The sequence below is a fragment of the Mesoplodon bidens genome (assembly GCF_964165515.1).
Source record: "Mesoplodon bidens genome assembly, chromosome: 10".
Classification (NCBI taxonomy): Eukaryota; Metazoa; Chordata; class Mammalia; order Artiodactyla; family Ziphiidae; genus Mesoplodon; species Mesoplodon bidens.
The window spans coordinates 63,838,058-63,854,385 of NC_138172.1; the positions used below are offsets into that span (position 1 = coordinate 63,838,058).

Genomic DNA, 16,328 nt, shown 5'->3' on the forward strand with positions numbered 1-16,328 from the left:
TCAGTCAGTTGTCAACACAAAACACAGAATTATCCTGTTAAAGATGTAGATCAGACCATGACACTTCCTTGGCTCAAATCCTTCAGTGGTTTCCTGTAACACTCAGAATAAGAGCCAAAAGTTTTGAAATGACCTACAAAGCCATTCATGATCCTGCCCCTGTTTTATTTCTGGCCTCATCTCCTGCATCTCTCCTCCTGCTCTCTCGACTCTACCTCTAGTGTCTTCTTTGCTCTCCTCAACCTTCCAGACTATCCCCAGCTCACCTTGAGCTTGTGTTTCTGCTGCCTGAAGTGTTCTTTCCCTAAATACCCACATGACTCATTCTCTTGCCTCTTTCCATCTTTACTCAAACATTAATTTCTTCAGATCAACTTTCTGGCCATCCTATTAAAATTACAAACCAACAACTCAGACTTCTTTTTTCCCCACCTGTATTATTTTTCTCCTTAGCACTCATACTGTTTATTTTTTTAATTTTATTTTTTTTAATTTTATTGGAGTATAGTTGATTTAAAATGTTGTGTTAGTTTCTGCTATACAGCAAAGTGATTCAGTTATGCATATACATATACTCATTCTTTTCCAGGTTCTTTTCCCATATAGGCCATTACAGAATATTGAGTAGAATTCCAGGTGCTATACAATAGGTCTTTGCTGGTTATCTATTTTATATATAGTACTGTGTGTATGTTAATCCCAAGGTCTTAATTTATTGCTCCCCACCCCCCATGTTTCCCCTTTGGTAGCACTCATACTGTTTAAGATATACATCTTCAAATTTTTATCCTATTAATTCCCTCTTACTGGATGTTACAGCCTACTACTAAGACCCCCCTTTTGGTGATCCCAGTATTCATTTCCCTATCTGCTTGTCCTTTTCCAGCATTGCCTCATCCAAAGGAAGTTGCCACATCCAAGGGGGCAGACTTTTTTAGGGGACAGCTCCTATCAAAGGGCTAGTCCATGAGAGGGGCTCAAAGGAGCAGCTCCCGTGTCTCAATGGGCAACATCTCTAAAAGGTCATTACAGAGCCAAACGTCTTGTGGAATCAACTGTTTGTTGTGGTCATTGTCTTGCCTTTCAATTTCTCCCTCCACCTAATCCTGTTTTTCTCACTTCTAGATTTTGTTCCTGAGCCCTCAGCCCAGTACTACTCTGTATGCAAACCTCTGTCTCAGAGTCTGTTTCCAGGGAAACTCACCAAGACACTCCTCAGCTGAGAGCCCTAGAGAGCAATGGTTTTTGTGATTTTTGTTTGCTTTTTTTACTGCTTTTTCCCCAGGTCTTAGAACATGGCCTAGGACATGGTAGGCACTCAAAGAAATATCTATTAAGTAAATAAATCATCATCCCTTACTACATTATCTATTTCTTTAATTTTTTAAAATCCCCTAAAAAATAAGAAGCTTCTTAAATGAAGGACAGTTTTGTGTTGTTTTGATCCTGCTGCACCAGACTTAAGACTTAGGACATTGTCAATGTTTCATAAGTATTTGTTCAATGAATGAATAAAATTCACATTATTCTAAAACCTTTTAGCATTTATGTCTTTCTTCATAATCCCTTTTAGACATAGTCATAGTATTACATTTTTTTATTTTCATTGTCTAAGAGAAACACAGGCAGAAATGGCAAAGTCTTTAGTCAACTCATATTTGTGATTATACTTAAGGTTCCCAAATTCCTCCCTTGAATACTGACCTGAAACAATGTCTAGGTTGAATTCATCTTCATTGTCTTCACTGAAGGCTGGAACTGGATTCATCTGAGCATCCTGTATACAAATGTCCTCAAACAAGCTTTTCCAAATTTCAATGCATTTTGCTTCTGAAGGGTCATTGCATTGACAATTCCACAAGATTGTTTCTTTCAGACTTTCTCTTAACGCTGCACACAGGTAGCTTCCATCAAGGGTTTTGCATTGCTCTGATTCCCTCCCACAGGCTTTCTTAAAATTTTCATACAAAAGAGCACAATGTTCAGATTCCTGGCAGATATGTTCTGCAATGACGCAGTAGATCTTTTTTTCAATCGTTAATGATGTATCTTTCTGATGGAGCCATTGGGTGATGTTGGAATGTGCAGCCAAATATGGGGACAGTGCTGATTCTTCTATAAATAAAAAATGACTAAAAATTAAATATTATGACCTCTTAATGTTTTCTAAAAAGTGTATAGACATATCTTTTATAAATATACCAATATCTATTGTCTTTCAAAAGCCATTGAAAACAATATTGCAAGAGAGCTATTACAAATGATCTGGATTTCTTTTAAAAAATTGAAATAAAAATATTGATTATTTATAGTTTATGTAACTAAACATAATGGTAATGCTCAATTTCATTTAATATTTTATCCTCATTTATTTCGTCTTTTCATTACATTTTGATGATGATTGGTAGAAATCATGTGTAACTTAAAATACTTATAATCCATTATTTCTCTTGTATAAATTTTTGTGAATTTCCATTTTATCCTAGATATGTACATATACTAAAGTGTTTCTCCACAGTTTTTCATTATTTCCCTTTTAAGAAGCATTTTTAGACAGTTTTTTTCCTAATTCCCTTACCCCATCGTGAAATTTTAATTCCACAGATATATCGTGCATCTGTTTAGGAACTGTATGTATATCTACGCTTTATATATAAGTGAGAGGTTTTCTGCTCACCCCTAAGAACCAATTTTCACCCCTTGGGGGTTATATCCTCATAGAGAATGCATGTTCTACTAGAGAGTTCCAATAAGCACATAATTATATAAAATTTATAAAAAAAGATAAGAAAACAACCTCAATATAAGAATCCTTACTTGCTTAACCTAAGCTTTCAGAAGTATACCAACTAATTCTAAAATGTCTCATCTTCCTCTGAGGTCCTTCATGTGGATCTCCACAATGAAAACTTCCTTGACCCTACCATTCTTCCCAAAGTAACTTTTTACCCTGGGGTATTCTTCTCTTAAAAAAAAAATGTTGTTCTCTTTTGTTTGTTAAATGAGCTTTCTTATACCTTAGTTTTTACAAATGCCTCATGCAACATAAAGATAATATAATCTATTTCATGATATGAAAATATTTACTTAAAAACTGCCAGGGCATTCTTAGAAGCACTGTTCAGGGTACAGCTTCTGTACTGCATGGGTTTGGAGACACGCACTGTGATAAATTTTTGCACATTTATCAAACAACAGCTCACATGGATTGCTATAATTAGTTAATCAGGCTTCTCTACTGGAACAGAGAACATCTCTCCTACCCCTTTTGGCCAGCATATGCAGGCTTGTGTGTATGGGATGTATGTGAATTAATTAGTATAATTAATTATATATATATATATATATATATATATATATATATATATATATATAATTAGTTCTATTATATTGGTAATTATATATTTTGAAATAATCTGTAAATCTGTTTAAATGTCAATCTCTTTTACAGTACATATATATGTATGAGTATTTATATATATATTTATATTTACTAATCAAGGCTAAATGAAATAATCTGGCTAAATGCCAATTTTACTCTGCTATGCTTTTAGCTAACCAAGAACAGTGACTCTCTTAGCCCATCTTTATTTCCATCCTCCAAAATTTATATGATATCTACACATATTAACTGAATAATAAATATCTTATGAATGAATATATAATTTAGATGCTCAAAATGTGTTTAAAGTTAAAAATAAATGATATATTTATTGATCAGTTACTAGGTGTCAGGCACTATGTTGAAAATTTATCATATTAAGAAAAAAAAAGGAAGAATTGTCAAAGCTGATTTACTCAAGAAGTTTACAATCTATAATAAAGAATAGAAAAGTGCACATCTGTTATATGTTGAGAAATGTTTTGGAAATGCAAGGGGGAGAGAGAGAGAGAAAGAGAGAGAGAGAGAGAGAGACATCTTATCTTGTTGGAGTGATGACCAAAGAGCTGGTGGAGGATGCTGCAGTTGAAATAGGATGAAATAATAAGATTTCAATTATCATTTCCTTTTCCACTCTGAGCTAAATTATAAGCAAGCAGCTGATGCTCTGGGTAAACACCATGATCAGGCCAGGTCCATCATGAAGTGCATTTGTGAGATCATTCAGGTCCTCTGTACAGGGTTTCTATATTCCTGGCTTATCAACATTACCACAGAATAGCATTTAACAAGTATTTGTTATGGAAAAAAATGGTTTAAATGTGAACTGATTTCAGTTTAACTGCTCTAAATTTGTATGTACCTGTGGCTGGTAACTACATTTTGCCAGCATCTTGGTCTGATAGAAATGGTAATGGAGATATAAGTGAACTAGCCCTACTATCTTGAAACAAAAGTCAATAAATATTTTTAGTATTTCTATACACTTTCGTTTCAGCCTACTTCAACCTAAAACTAGTAAAGACCTACTCATTAGCTAACTAATGTCATTTTAGTCTCTATCCTATTTGACTTCTCTGCATTTATAATTGTCAGTTATTTCCTCTGTGTCTTTCTCTCTTTCACTGGCTTCAAAATTCTTCGTGTAGTTTTTGTTTTTCCTGTCTTTAAAAACTTCCTTTTGGTTTCATCAACTAGATTGCAAATATTGTTATCAAAATACTTATATTCTAATGTCATATGTTTTCCTGGCCAATCTTATCCTCCTGCATGCTTGTATCTGTTTCTTACAAATCATTGACTCCCAAATCTATATGTCCATTTAGGATACTCTCCTAAGTGCAAGACCCATGTTTCCAAACGCCAGCCAGATGAGGTCCACTCCATCACTGCTTTTTTTAAACTATATATTCATCATGTGAAATGTAAAAAAAATACTAACATTTCTAACATGAATGTGCCATAGTGTGCCCTCTCAATGCAAACTCTCCAAATATAACTCACCACTTCTGTCCCCAGTCCTGTCTCCATGTACAGCAATACCCTTGTCCCAAGCCAGCAGCTTCTACCACACATTTAACAACATTCCATACTCCTCATATCCAATGGAAACCAATTACTATTGCTTGTAATTTACAAATATTTCTTAAATATCTCTTATCCTTACAGTCCTCAGCACCAGTGTGGTAGTTTAAGCATGAGTCACCTCTCTCCCAAACTCTTTTGATAGCTTTTAAACTAATATCCCTGGCCTGCATCCTTCCCTGCCTCCATTCCATCCTTTACACCACTGCCAACAAACGATATCCTTCAAAATACTGATTCTGTAGTCTTCTGTCTAAAATGCATTAGTAGTTCCTCAAAACAACAGTTTGAAGTCTAATCTCCTTAGAAAGATATGTAAGTTTAATAAGTTCTTCCTTCTTATTAACATCTGGTTTCTTTCCAGTATCTCCTAAGACTCCTGTGTTCTATAATCCAGCTTTACCAAGAACGTGTTGGTCTCCAATATCTTCGGCTTCATTCTACTTCCTCTGTCTAGAACATCCATTTTATTTCATCTCCCTATTGAGCCCAGTTCACCCTAAAAAGCCCAAGTCTGTTATTTCTTCTATGAAGGCTTCTAAGTCTCCATTATTTCTTCTTGTATAACTTCAAGTGTGTAATTGTGTGTGTATAATCTCACGTGTATCACCTCACGTGTATCACATTGTATAGGTGATACTTAGCAGTTATCATTTTCATTAAGAATTGAGACCATACAAAATATGTTCTCTAATGCTATTGGAATTAGATGATTAACAAAGATATCTAAGAAATCCTCAAATATTTGGAAGTTAAACAATAGTATTATGAATAAACCTTGAATCAAAAAGAAAGTCAGGGGCTTCCCTGCTGTCATTGAGAGTCCACCTGCCAATGCAGGGGACACGGGTTTGTCCGGGAAGATCCCACATGCTGTGGAGCGCCTAGGCCTGTGAGCCATGGCCACTGAGCCTGTGCATCCAGAGCCTGTGCTCCACAACGGGAGATGCCACAACAGTGAGAGGCCCGCATACCACACACACACACACAAAGTCAGAAGGGAAATAAGAAAATATTTTGAAATAAATAAAAATGAAAACACAAGATATTAAAATTAGTAGATGTGACTAAAATAACACTTGGAAGGAAATTCATGTAATGAGATGCTTACATCGTTGATAAGATTTCATCTTAAGAACATAAAAAGTGATGATCAATTTCAAGTCAAATCAAATGCAAAAGAAATAATGTCGAGCAAAATTGAGAGAGAAAGACTGAGAGAAAAAAGACAGAGACAGAGAGATAAATACAGAGAAACAGACACAGAAAGAGAGAGAAAGAAAGGCACAAATATTCAGTACTTGAACAAAACTGAGGACATCACCTGAACTTCTTCAGACTTTTAAAGGACAACTTGGGAATATTAGGAACAACTTAACAGAGTGATAGAAACTAAAAGAAAGGGTAAAATGGAAACTCTAAAAGTAAAAATTCAACATAAATCCAACAAATGTCTTTCAAATTCATTGAAAGACAAACTACAAAAGAAGAAATAGAACAGTCTTGAAACAAACACACTGAACATTTAAAAACCTTCCAGTGAAGAACAGCACAGATATCTTCATTGGTAAATTGAATTAAACACTTAAGGAAAAAATAATGTCAATTCTTTGTATATTATTCTAGAATTTAGAGAAGAAAATACTTCCTAACTCATTTTGAAGACAGCATTACCCAGACAAAAAAATCAGACAAATACTTTCTAAGAAAAGAGAATAACATGCCAATATGCATCACGAACATAGATTTAAGACCCTCAACAAAATATTAGCAAATTGAATCCAACAATATATAAAAAGAATAATACAATAATACGTCATGACTGAGCAGGATGTATCAGCCTCAGAATGAAGGGCTATATCCAACATTCAAAAATCAATAATAAAATTTACCAAATACCAGTAAAGAAGTAAACATATGATCATTTCAATAGAGGCAGAAAAAGCATTTGCAAAATTTAACATCCACTTATCCATTCATGATAAAAATTCTCTAAGCAAACTAGAAATAGAAAGGAATGTCCTCAGCCTGGTAAAGGGAACCTGCAAAGAAACTACTGCAAAAGCCATTCTTTATTGTGCAAAGCCTAACGCATCCCTCCTAAAATAGGGGAAAAGGCAAAAAATGGCCACACCAGACAATCCTATTTAATATTATACTGGAAGTTCTACTCAGAACAATAGAGCAAGAATAAGAAATAAAGGCTTACTGATTGGAAAACAAAGAATAAAACTTTCTTTATTCTCTATTTGTAGATAACAAGGCTATCTATGTAGAAAATCCTACAGATTGTACAAAAAACAAAACAAACAAAAACCCTAGAACTATAAAATGTCCATATAAAATATCAATTGTATTTCTATATACTAGCTATGATCAATTGAAAATTAAAATGTAAAATAAAGTGCCCTTTACAACAGTATCAAAAAAGTGAAGCATATCTGTAAATCTTAACAAAATGTAAGAACTGTTATATTCAGAAGTACAAAATATTGATAAAATAAATCAAAGAAGTCCTAAATACATGGAGAGATATACCACGTTCATGGATTTGAAAACTCACATAGTAAATATGTTAGTGCTACCCAAATTGATCTATAGTTTTGAGGTAAGCCAAATCAAAATGCCAGCAGGATTTTTCTGTAGACATTGACAAGCTGATTGTAAAATTTATATAGGATAGCAAAGAAGAAGCCTAGCTGAATCAATTATTTAAAAGGAAAAAAATTAAAGGAATTACACTACTTTATTTCAAGATATCCCGTGAAATTACCATAAATAAGACTGTGGAATATTAGCAAAAGTATAGAAATATACGTAATTGGTATGGAAAAGAAAATCTGGAAGTAAAGCCAACAATATACAGCCTAGTGATCTTTTGAGAAAAGTGAAATTGAAAATATCTTCAGCAAATGTGGTGGGACAATTAGATATCCATATGGCAAAAGAACATATCTGACCCATAGCTTGCACCATATAAAAAATTAACTCAAAATGCATCATAGACCTAAATATAGAATGTAAACTACATAATTTTGGAGAGAGACTTTACCAAATAATATATAGAGGTGTTATATAAGCACATGAAAATATGATCAACATTATTATTATTTAAGTGCAAATTAAAACTACAGTGTGATACCATTAAATATGTTTTGGAATGGCAAAAAAAAATGAGTGCTTCTGAGAATGTGGAGCAACTGGAACTTTCATACATTTATGTTGACTTCAAATCTGAAATACAGTATTAAAGCTCCTTATAAAGTTAAACATACACTTTACTATATGACTCAATACTTTTTTACCAAAGAGAAATAACTTATATTCATACAAATCTTATATGTAACTATTTATAGCAGCTTTATAATCTCTAAAAATCTGGAAACAATGCAAATGACTTTCAGTGGTGAATGGATAACCAATTTATGGAATAACCATACAATGGAATACTACTCTTCAAAAAGGAGAACAATTTTTTGGTGAATCGCAAATATATTATTTTAAATAAAAGAACACTGACTCAAAAGGCTACATGTTATATAATTCCACTTATATAAAATTCTGGTAAAGGCAAAATTATGGAACAGAAAACTGTCCAGTAATGATTGGAGGGGTTGGGCAATGAAACCATCCACAATAGATAGAGGTAAACCTTTCTCTTATAAAGTGGGGGAAGGAGGATTCTGAAAGAAGAGGTGAGAACTCTGTGAAAACAGGTGCATTCCCAAGCTGACCACTTTTCGGAGAATGTACATAGGGACACTGAGGATATGAAAATTGATTACATTAGGATGATTGGATCCCACGTGTCTTTTGGAAAAACTTTCTGTAAGCTCAGGACACATGTCGACAATCTTGATCACCACTATTTCACCATCAGGCTGGCACTTTGAGAAGACAATAAATAAATGCATATTAAATAATCAAGTTCTCCTATCCAAAGGCAAGCATAATTCTGGGTAAGTGGTTATACTTTGGTCTCCCTCAGGAGACCATGTATTCTTGTTTTTGTTTTTTGTGTGTGTGGTACGTGGGCCTCTCACTGTTGTGGCCTCTCCTGTTGCGGAGCACAGGCTCCAGACGTGCAGGCTCAGCGGCCATGGTTCACGGGCCTAGCCGCTCCGCAGCATGTGGGATCTTCCTGACTGGGGCACAAACCCGTGTCTCCTGCATCAGCAGGCGGACTCTCAACCACTGCGCCACCAGGGAAGCCCGACCCTGTATTCTTTACCAACAGAACTGGTACCTTATTTATCTTCTATCATTTAAGTCTTGTGCAAAGCCATAGTGAGCCTCACAAATATATGTATTGAACGAGTGAATCTATAATACTAATGAATTATAGTAGAATGAAACTTGAAATTGTGGTTAGCAATTACAGAAATATGTTATGCACTTACTGAGATCTACAGCTCACAGAACCTTAAATTACATGAAGAATTAATCAAGTCACCAGAAAAAAACAAGAGTTCATCAAATTACATAGATGTGGTTCATTTTGACATTGTACTTTTCAATGACAGTAAATGTTTCATATAACAATGTATTACCTGATTTGTTGATGCATTTTTTTCCAAGCAATTTCTTAACGGTACAGTAGAGGTCATCAGAGCAGAGACAATTTTTAAATTGGAAATTGCTTTCTACTAAAGACCGAATACTTAAATTACAGATGGATGAATCCTTCATCTGGCAGGGGTTGCCTGGATTTCACAGTCAAACATATAACACTCTAGATATTAATCTGAATATAACTTTTGAGGCCTCCTATCCAAGGTACATTAAAGCTTTAAGGAGCCTCCCCCTACCCAAAGCTTTTAGTGTATTAATTTTAGTAATTAATTATTAGAGTGAAATTATCTGGGGTTGCTACAGCATGTCCATATAATTGACTTCAAGCAAAAACTATTCCTACTGTTTTCTACCCCAATATTTACTTTCTAAAATAGAATAAAACTTTCTGTATTTTAAAGAAGATTTGTCCCCACTTAGAATGCCAACTTTTTCTCTTTAATAATAATCTAGGCTGCCCTTACACGAGGTGACCAGAATGCTCTGTAATCTTAGCTATTTTGTCAGTTTAGCAATTGTATTAGCTGTTTGGTCTTAATCTTATTTTATTTACATGTCATTCTAAGATAGTAATAAGAGACAAGCAAGTGGCTCTAAATTTGTCATGGAAAAAAATGTGGTCCTGACACTTAGAAAGCACTTAATATTATTGAATAGTTCGTCTTTCATAATTATCAATATTTCATTTTCTGCTTTAATTTAAAAGACCATATTCATCTACCCAACAATTTTCTTTTATTCAATTTTCTGAATAAAACTACTTGAGTACATTTCATTTGTGTATTTGAAAATATTTCTATTTCAACTTCATGCATGGTATAATTATGCAAATTTACCGTTCACTGCAAATGGCTTGCTATTTGCATACTGAAATCAATAAATATGTTAGAATTCATGACACGCTGAATGTGATATTTTAAATTGCCTTATAAAATGTATCAAGGACCTTCATCATCAAAACAAATAACAGACTTTTTTTTGTCATTGTCCTTTATTCTCATCTTAATATCATTATGTTATTTGAGAAAACCTGCAATTGAAATTCTTTTCCTGAACTGTAATGAGGATGTTAGATTAGAGACCTATAACTTTCTTTGGCATATGCACATTGCATGCACTCCTTTCAAGGGCAGGGAAGAAAAGGAAATCTTGCTCCTTGTCTATATCCTATGTAATTCCTTGAAATCTTGTGGCTGGACAGGAGCTCTAATGTTGGAGATTGTGAATGTTGACATTGTTAGAACTATGGGTGGTTGCCTCTTAACCCAACACACTCCACCTTACATTTTTGGGAGGTGGAGGAAGCACAGGCAGATAGGAAAGGGTCATGAGCAGTAGAGAATTTATTCTTCATGAAATGGTTGGAGTAGCAAAGTGAGTCATGAAAGAACATACTTTTATTTTTCACTTTGGATTTCTCTTACTGAATATGCCAGAAAGTTTATTGGGTTTTTACAGTTTTATCATATTCATTATACAAGTTGATAAAACTTTTTATGTTAGTATAAGATTTTATGAAAAGTTATGTCATAATAATATTAGGGCAATGTCCCCTTACATAATAAGTTTATCTGTTTTTAGTGAATGGAGTCTTACTATAATGCTCTCATTCAATATATATTCAGTTATTTGATATATTCAGTACTTTTTTTTTTTCTGTTAAACAAATGACAGTGACTTTCCAATCTTCATACTCTCTACCCATTGGGCCTCCTCTCAAATGTTTGGAATGTAGGACTAGTTAAAAATAAAAAATATGTTTTAACTTGTTCTTGACACAGTTGGAATGGAAAATAGTGTATAGGTTGCAAAAATATAAAACTCATATTATGTACATGCAAATAAATAATATGTTTGATTATGACAAATGTTATCTTCCTATGTTATCCTGACATACTAACATGTAAGCAAAAGAACATTTTATTTGAAAAATTGTTGCCATGCTTCTGAGAGGCATGTGTATAATTGTATCATTGGTGAGATAAGTAAAAGAATAATCTGAAATCCTGCATAAAGTTGCCTGCAGTGTCAATGCATTAGGGCCCTTGAGTAATTTAAGAACAGTCTTTTGTATCTAAATTCACTAATAAGTAATTGTAGGTGAGTCACTTGAATACCAAGTTTAAGTAAGGTATTTAGAGAAAAAACTTAGTTCCTAGGATAGTGAAAGAAAAGAACAAATTCTATTTTTAATCTCTGTAAAAAGAAATTATTTCAGTGTGTTTTAAACTTTTTATGTTAGTATAGAGCGTGTTTTACCTGACACATTGCAGGCATCTTCCATTATTCTCCAGGCATGTTTACATCCATCTGCATCACTTAGGCAGAGTTCTCTTAAATATGTGCAATCAATGGTTTGGGAAGTGGACTCATTGTCCAAGCATAGCCCCACAGCTTGAATAACAACAATAACAGAACAACAAAAACAACAGCAATATGGCAGTTACCTCAAAACTAAGTTATTAATGATCAAGACCAGAATTATGAAAACTGAAATGTGATAAAATCATTACAAATCTGGAATGGATCTTAACCTCCCCTCTAGCTACAGATCTCTGTTTCTCTTATATAAGATTCTTAAATAAAAAGTCTGTATTTGCCCTCTTTCTTTCTTACTGCCTATTCATTTCTCAACTTATAATTTATTGTTATTTCTATTGATCCGTTGAAACTACTTTTAAAAATGATCTAATCACCTCCATAGCATCAAATTTAATAGTTTTAAGACTTCATCTTGCTTATTTTTATCAGTGGACATTTCATTGTCATTTTGTTCTTGAAACTCTTTTCTTTTGGCAACCCTCTATTCTAATTCTCTTGATACTTATTCGTTTGATATTTTCTGACCACAGTTAGAATTCTTCCCAGGATCCTCTTACTTTTCTATTAAAGTATATTTGAAGCTTAGGTTCTGTCCTTAGACTTTTCTTATTCTCATTTTACACACATTCTGTGGACAATTCCAAGTACTTATGGTTTTATCTAAAATATCTAGACTGATGATTCTCAAATATCTAATTCAATCCTGTTATTTTCCAGTATTCTAGTTACAGATGATATCTCCACCTAAATGTTCCAGACACACTTCCAGACAATATTATCATCAGTAGTGTCCTGCTCATCACCACTCCCTGCTGGACCACCCTACTTCATCAGCAGTTTCATCATTCACAATGGCACCCACACTGGGAACCTTGGGTTCATGATAGGCTCCTTCTCTATCCTCAGCTTTACTCTCCCATATCCACTCTTGTATAGTTCATTGATTCCCATTTTGAATATTTGACCAACTCACCAGTTAGTCAGTCTGCCTCCAGTTCTATCTTATTCAGGTAGGTTCTTTACACCCCCTAATCTGCCTCATGTACCATTCTAGTCCTGCTGTTTCTCTGCTTCATCCTTTGGATGGTTCCTCTTAGCATGACTCTCCTATTCTTCATCATGTGCAATCTGGAGGTCCTCGAGCATTTATAGTTTCTCAGATGCTCCATGCTGCCTTGTACCTCTGAGCATTTACTGTATGTCACTCCTTTACTTTTTACTCTGGAATAACCCTTTTTCTGTCACTTAAGACTCGACACAATAACAACCTATTTTAAGGGAAACATTCCCTGAATTCAATACCTGTTTTCCTACATTCAAATTGAATTCAACACCCCTCATCTGTTTCACTACAATCTTGGGAATTTCCCAACTATAGCATTTATTGCTCCATAATGAAAGTGTATATATATTTTTGTCTTTACCACTGGGTTCTGGGGTTTTACTCAGCAGGCATTAATTCATGATCATATCCCTATCAACAACTCAGTGATGGATCATACATATTCAATTAATGCATGTTGACTTAACCAACTTGAATCGTTCTTTATGGATGAGTTATATATAAATAACACTTAATATTAAATAAATATAACACCTTCCAGATATTTACAAGTTATTTTGGATAAAAGAGAAAAGGTTCCAGCAAGTTTTTTAAAATATCAAGAAAGTAGCAATGTTAATTTAGTATATTGTACCAATTACTCAAACTAATTCTGCAAGCATACAAACTGACACTTGCTTAATCAATCCATAGAAAAATATGGAAATTACAATTGAGTTCTAGAGACAGTATATTAACTATAATCAAGAGACCTCAAGCTATGTCTTAATCAGAGCCAAATTATTAGAATTTTTAAAAAGATGATGTTATTATGAACGACTTGTCACAACGTAGAGTTATAGGCTTCAAGTAAAGCCACAACATCTTTTTTTTTTTTTTTTTTTTTTTAAATCTTACCTCTTTCCAAACCTCTTCTCTTAAGGAGAATACATGAAAACTGATTGGATCATATGTATTACTGGTTGAGTCACTGCATTTGGAGATTAAGCCCATGCATGTGACTTGGTCACATTTTTCTTGTTGAGGGCTAAAGTGGAAATTGACATATCAGCTTTCTGTGTTTTCATGTGTTCACGGATAACCTCATCTAGCCAAGCTCCTGTTCTAAGTTAGCAAGCCTAGAGAAAGAGAAAGAGCCACTTCCATTCTGGCCCAAGGTTACTTATTTCAATCCAGCTTGCCAAAGATCCTGAAGTAGGGATTTCATGTCAGAAAGTAAATTTATAAGCAACTAGAGTTTCATTTTTCATTGATCACTATTATCTTGTGAATATTTCTCTCAGGAAGCTTATAGGTGATGGTCTCCTGGGTATATCATCAAACCTCACTTGTACCTCAGTGCAATGATCATGAATGAATTCTACATATTATCTTTCCCAATTGTGTTTTATTTTCTTGCATATTTAAAATTTTAAGTTGAATAATCATCTTGATTGTTTTACGTGATTTCCCACACCTTCCACTCAGAAGAAATACTGAATCAAGTAGGAAAACCACTTCAGTGGTTTGGCCCAGAAAATTCAAAATAACTTCAGCTTTCCAGAATCTTATCCATTCCTGACTATGATTTCTGGCCATGTATTTAAGCCAGGAGTATTCAAGGATCATCTTGAAATGCTAAGTGAGAAACAGGTTCTATTTTAAAATAAATAAGATGGAGAATATTGCACATTTTATCACCCTTTAAAGATCCATAACACTCATTAGGCTATTAAATGCTTTGTTTTAAAAATGTCTCACATTTCTTTGGCTGCAGAACTTTCCCGCATCACAAAGCCTATTTAAATGATGTTGAACAAATATTCTGAAGTACGCACTATGGGAAATATTGATTAAACTTATCAAATAGCACAATTTTGACCCTAACAGTGTTAGGTATGATTTCTCTTATTCATGCAACCTAGTGTCTAGGTTAATTTAGAAGTGAAAGTTGAAAACAAGAGGCCATCACTACCTTTTCAATGGGGGACATAATGAGGTTATAATTTATTTTGTGTGTTTCATTATATTGCTGCCTGATCTACAAAAATTAAAGTTTCCTAGATTTCTCCTTATTATATATAAGTGATAGAAATAAGGAAACATTATTAGCAATAAATGCAAGGAACAAAATTTTGAATAACGATTACTTAAACCCCCTCAAACCTGAAAATATATAAGTGATTTCTTCTTTCTTGCTTTTATTTTCTTTGATTGGATTTATTTTGACTTCCAACATAATTTGAAATAAATTTCTTTGTTTTCTTGCCCACAAGTGTGCCTTTATTCATCAATATCTATTAGCAGAGAGTAAGCAGAAAATACACTGGCTTTGTTTTAATGAGTAAATTATTAATATTCAGCTACAATTATAACTACCCCTTTTTCTGAATGCAATTTGTAGATTCTACTGTGTGCTGATGAAAATATAAATAGCTTCTCCGATAACACATATAGCAAGTAGATATTCATAGAGTCTACTTTTAAGTATACATTATTTTTTACTAACATCTTACAATGCATCCACACTACCCAAGACAAGAGAGAGAAGTTCACACTTTATCTCTAGGTTACAAAAATTGACTGAAATGTGAAGAAGCATTTGATGTCGTGTTGTGTTACTCTACTAACTGCCTCCTTCTTATTAAATATTAACACCTAAAATCAGGGAAATTGAATGGTTTAAATTAATGGTTTAATTAATGGTTTAAATTAATCTCATTTCAATTTAATACCAAAGAAAAATAGATAATAATTCAAAATTTGTCATCTTCTAACTTGTAAATAGGTACTGGAAGGTCTCATTTCTAAAAGGCTCTAGTACAGATGTCAATTCTATAAATCCTGATCAATTACTTAAAGTTATTGGACTATTCTATATATAAAAAAGAAACATCCTGAGCTGTTAATGCAATTCTCACATTGTGCATTTTCTATAGATCTATAAATGAGTAAAAGTAGGTGCACATTTTTGCAAAATTAAGAAGCTATGTTAAAGTATAAATTTGTAATTAATACTTTATATTATAAACATTTGTTAGTTTGACAGTTAAGTGGCAGGAGACAACATTTGGTTCACTGAGAATTGGTGTTATGAATTCAGATAAACCGGAAGCATAATTCACTTACCGAAGAAAATGAAAACTATCATGGTAGCCAGCTTGGGGCTGTCCACCTGGAAGAAAAGCAGATATCTTTTTCCAACCACCTTCTTAACAGTAACTATCCACAACAAGGTTTCAGCTTCTACTCCTGCTTCCTAAAAACATCACTGATTCAAGTCGGCTTCCTGTCACCACTTCCTCACCAATCTTTCCTGAGCTGTGAAATTTCCTAAATAGGTCCAAATTCAATTACTGTCTTCTGAGTGTACTGATCTCAGATATTATGCTTCCAAGAAAGCCCAAGAGCCAGATACTAAGAAAT

General features: G+C 33.6%; 1 protein-coding gene across 1 annotated transcript in view; it reads right to left on the minus strand.

Moving 5' to 3' along the window:
* GFRAL (GDNF family receptor alpha like) overlaps positions 1-16,053 on the minus strand; it is a gene marked incomplete at both ends in the record, with an annotated part of 57,465 nt that extends 41,412 nt beyond the window's left edge. The window contains 3 exon segments of the mRNA XM_081247368.1: positions 9,517-9,669; positions 11,798-11,932; positions 16,032-16,053. Coding sequence (XP_081103494.1) covers positions 9,517-9,669; positions 11,798-11,932; positions 16,032-16,053 — 310 coding nt within the window.
* Between the last annotated feature and the right edge of the window lie 275 nt (positions 16,054-16,328).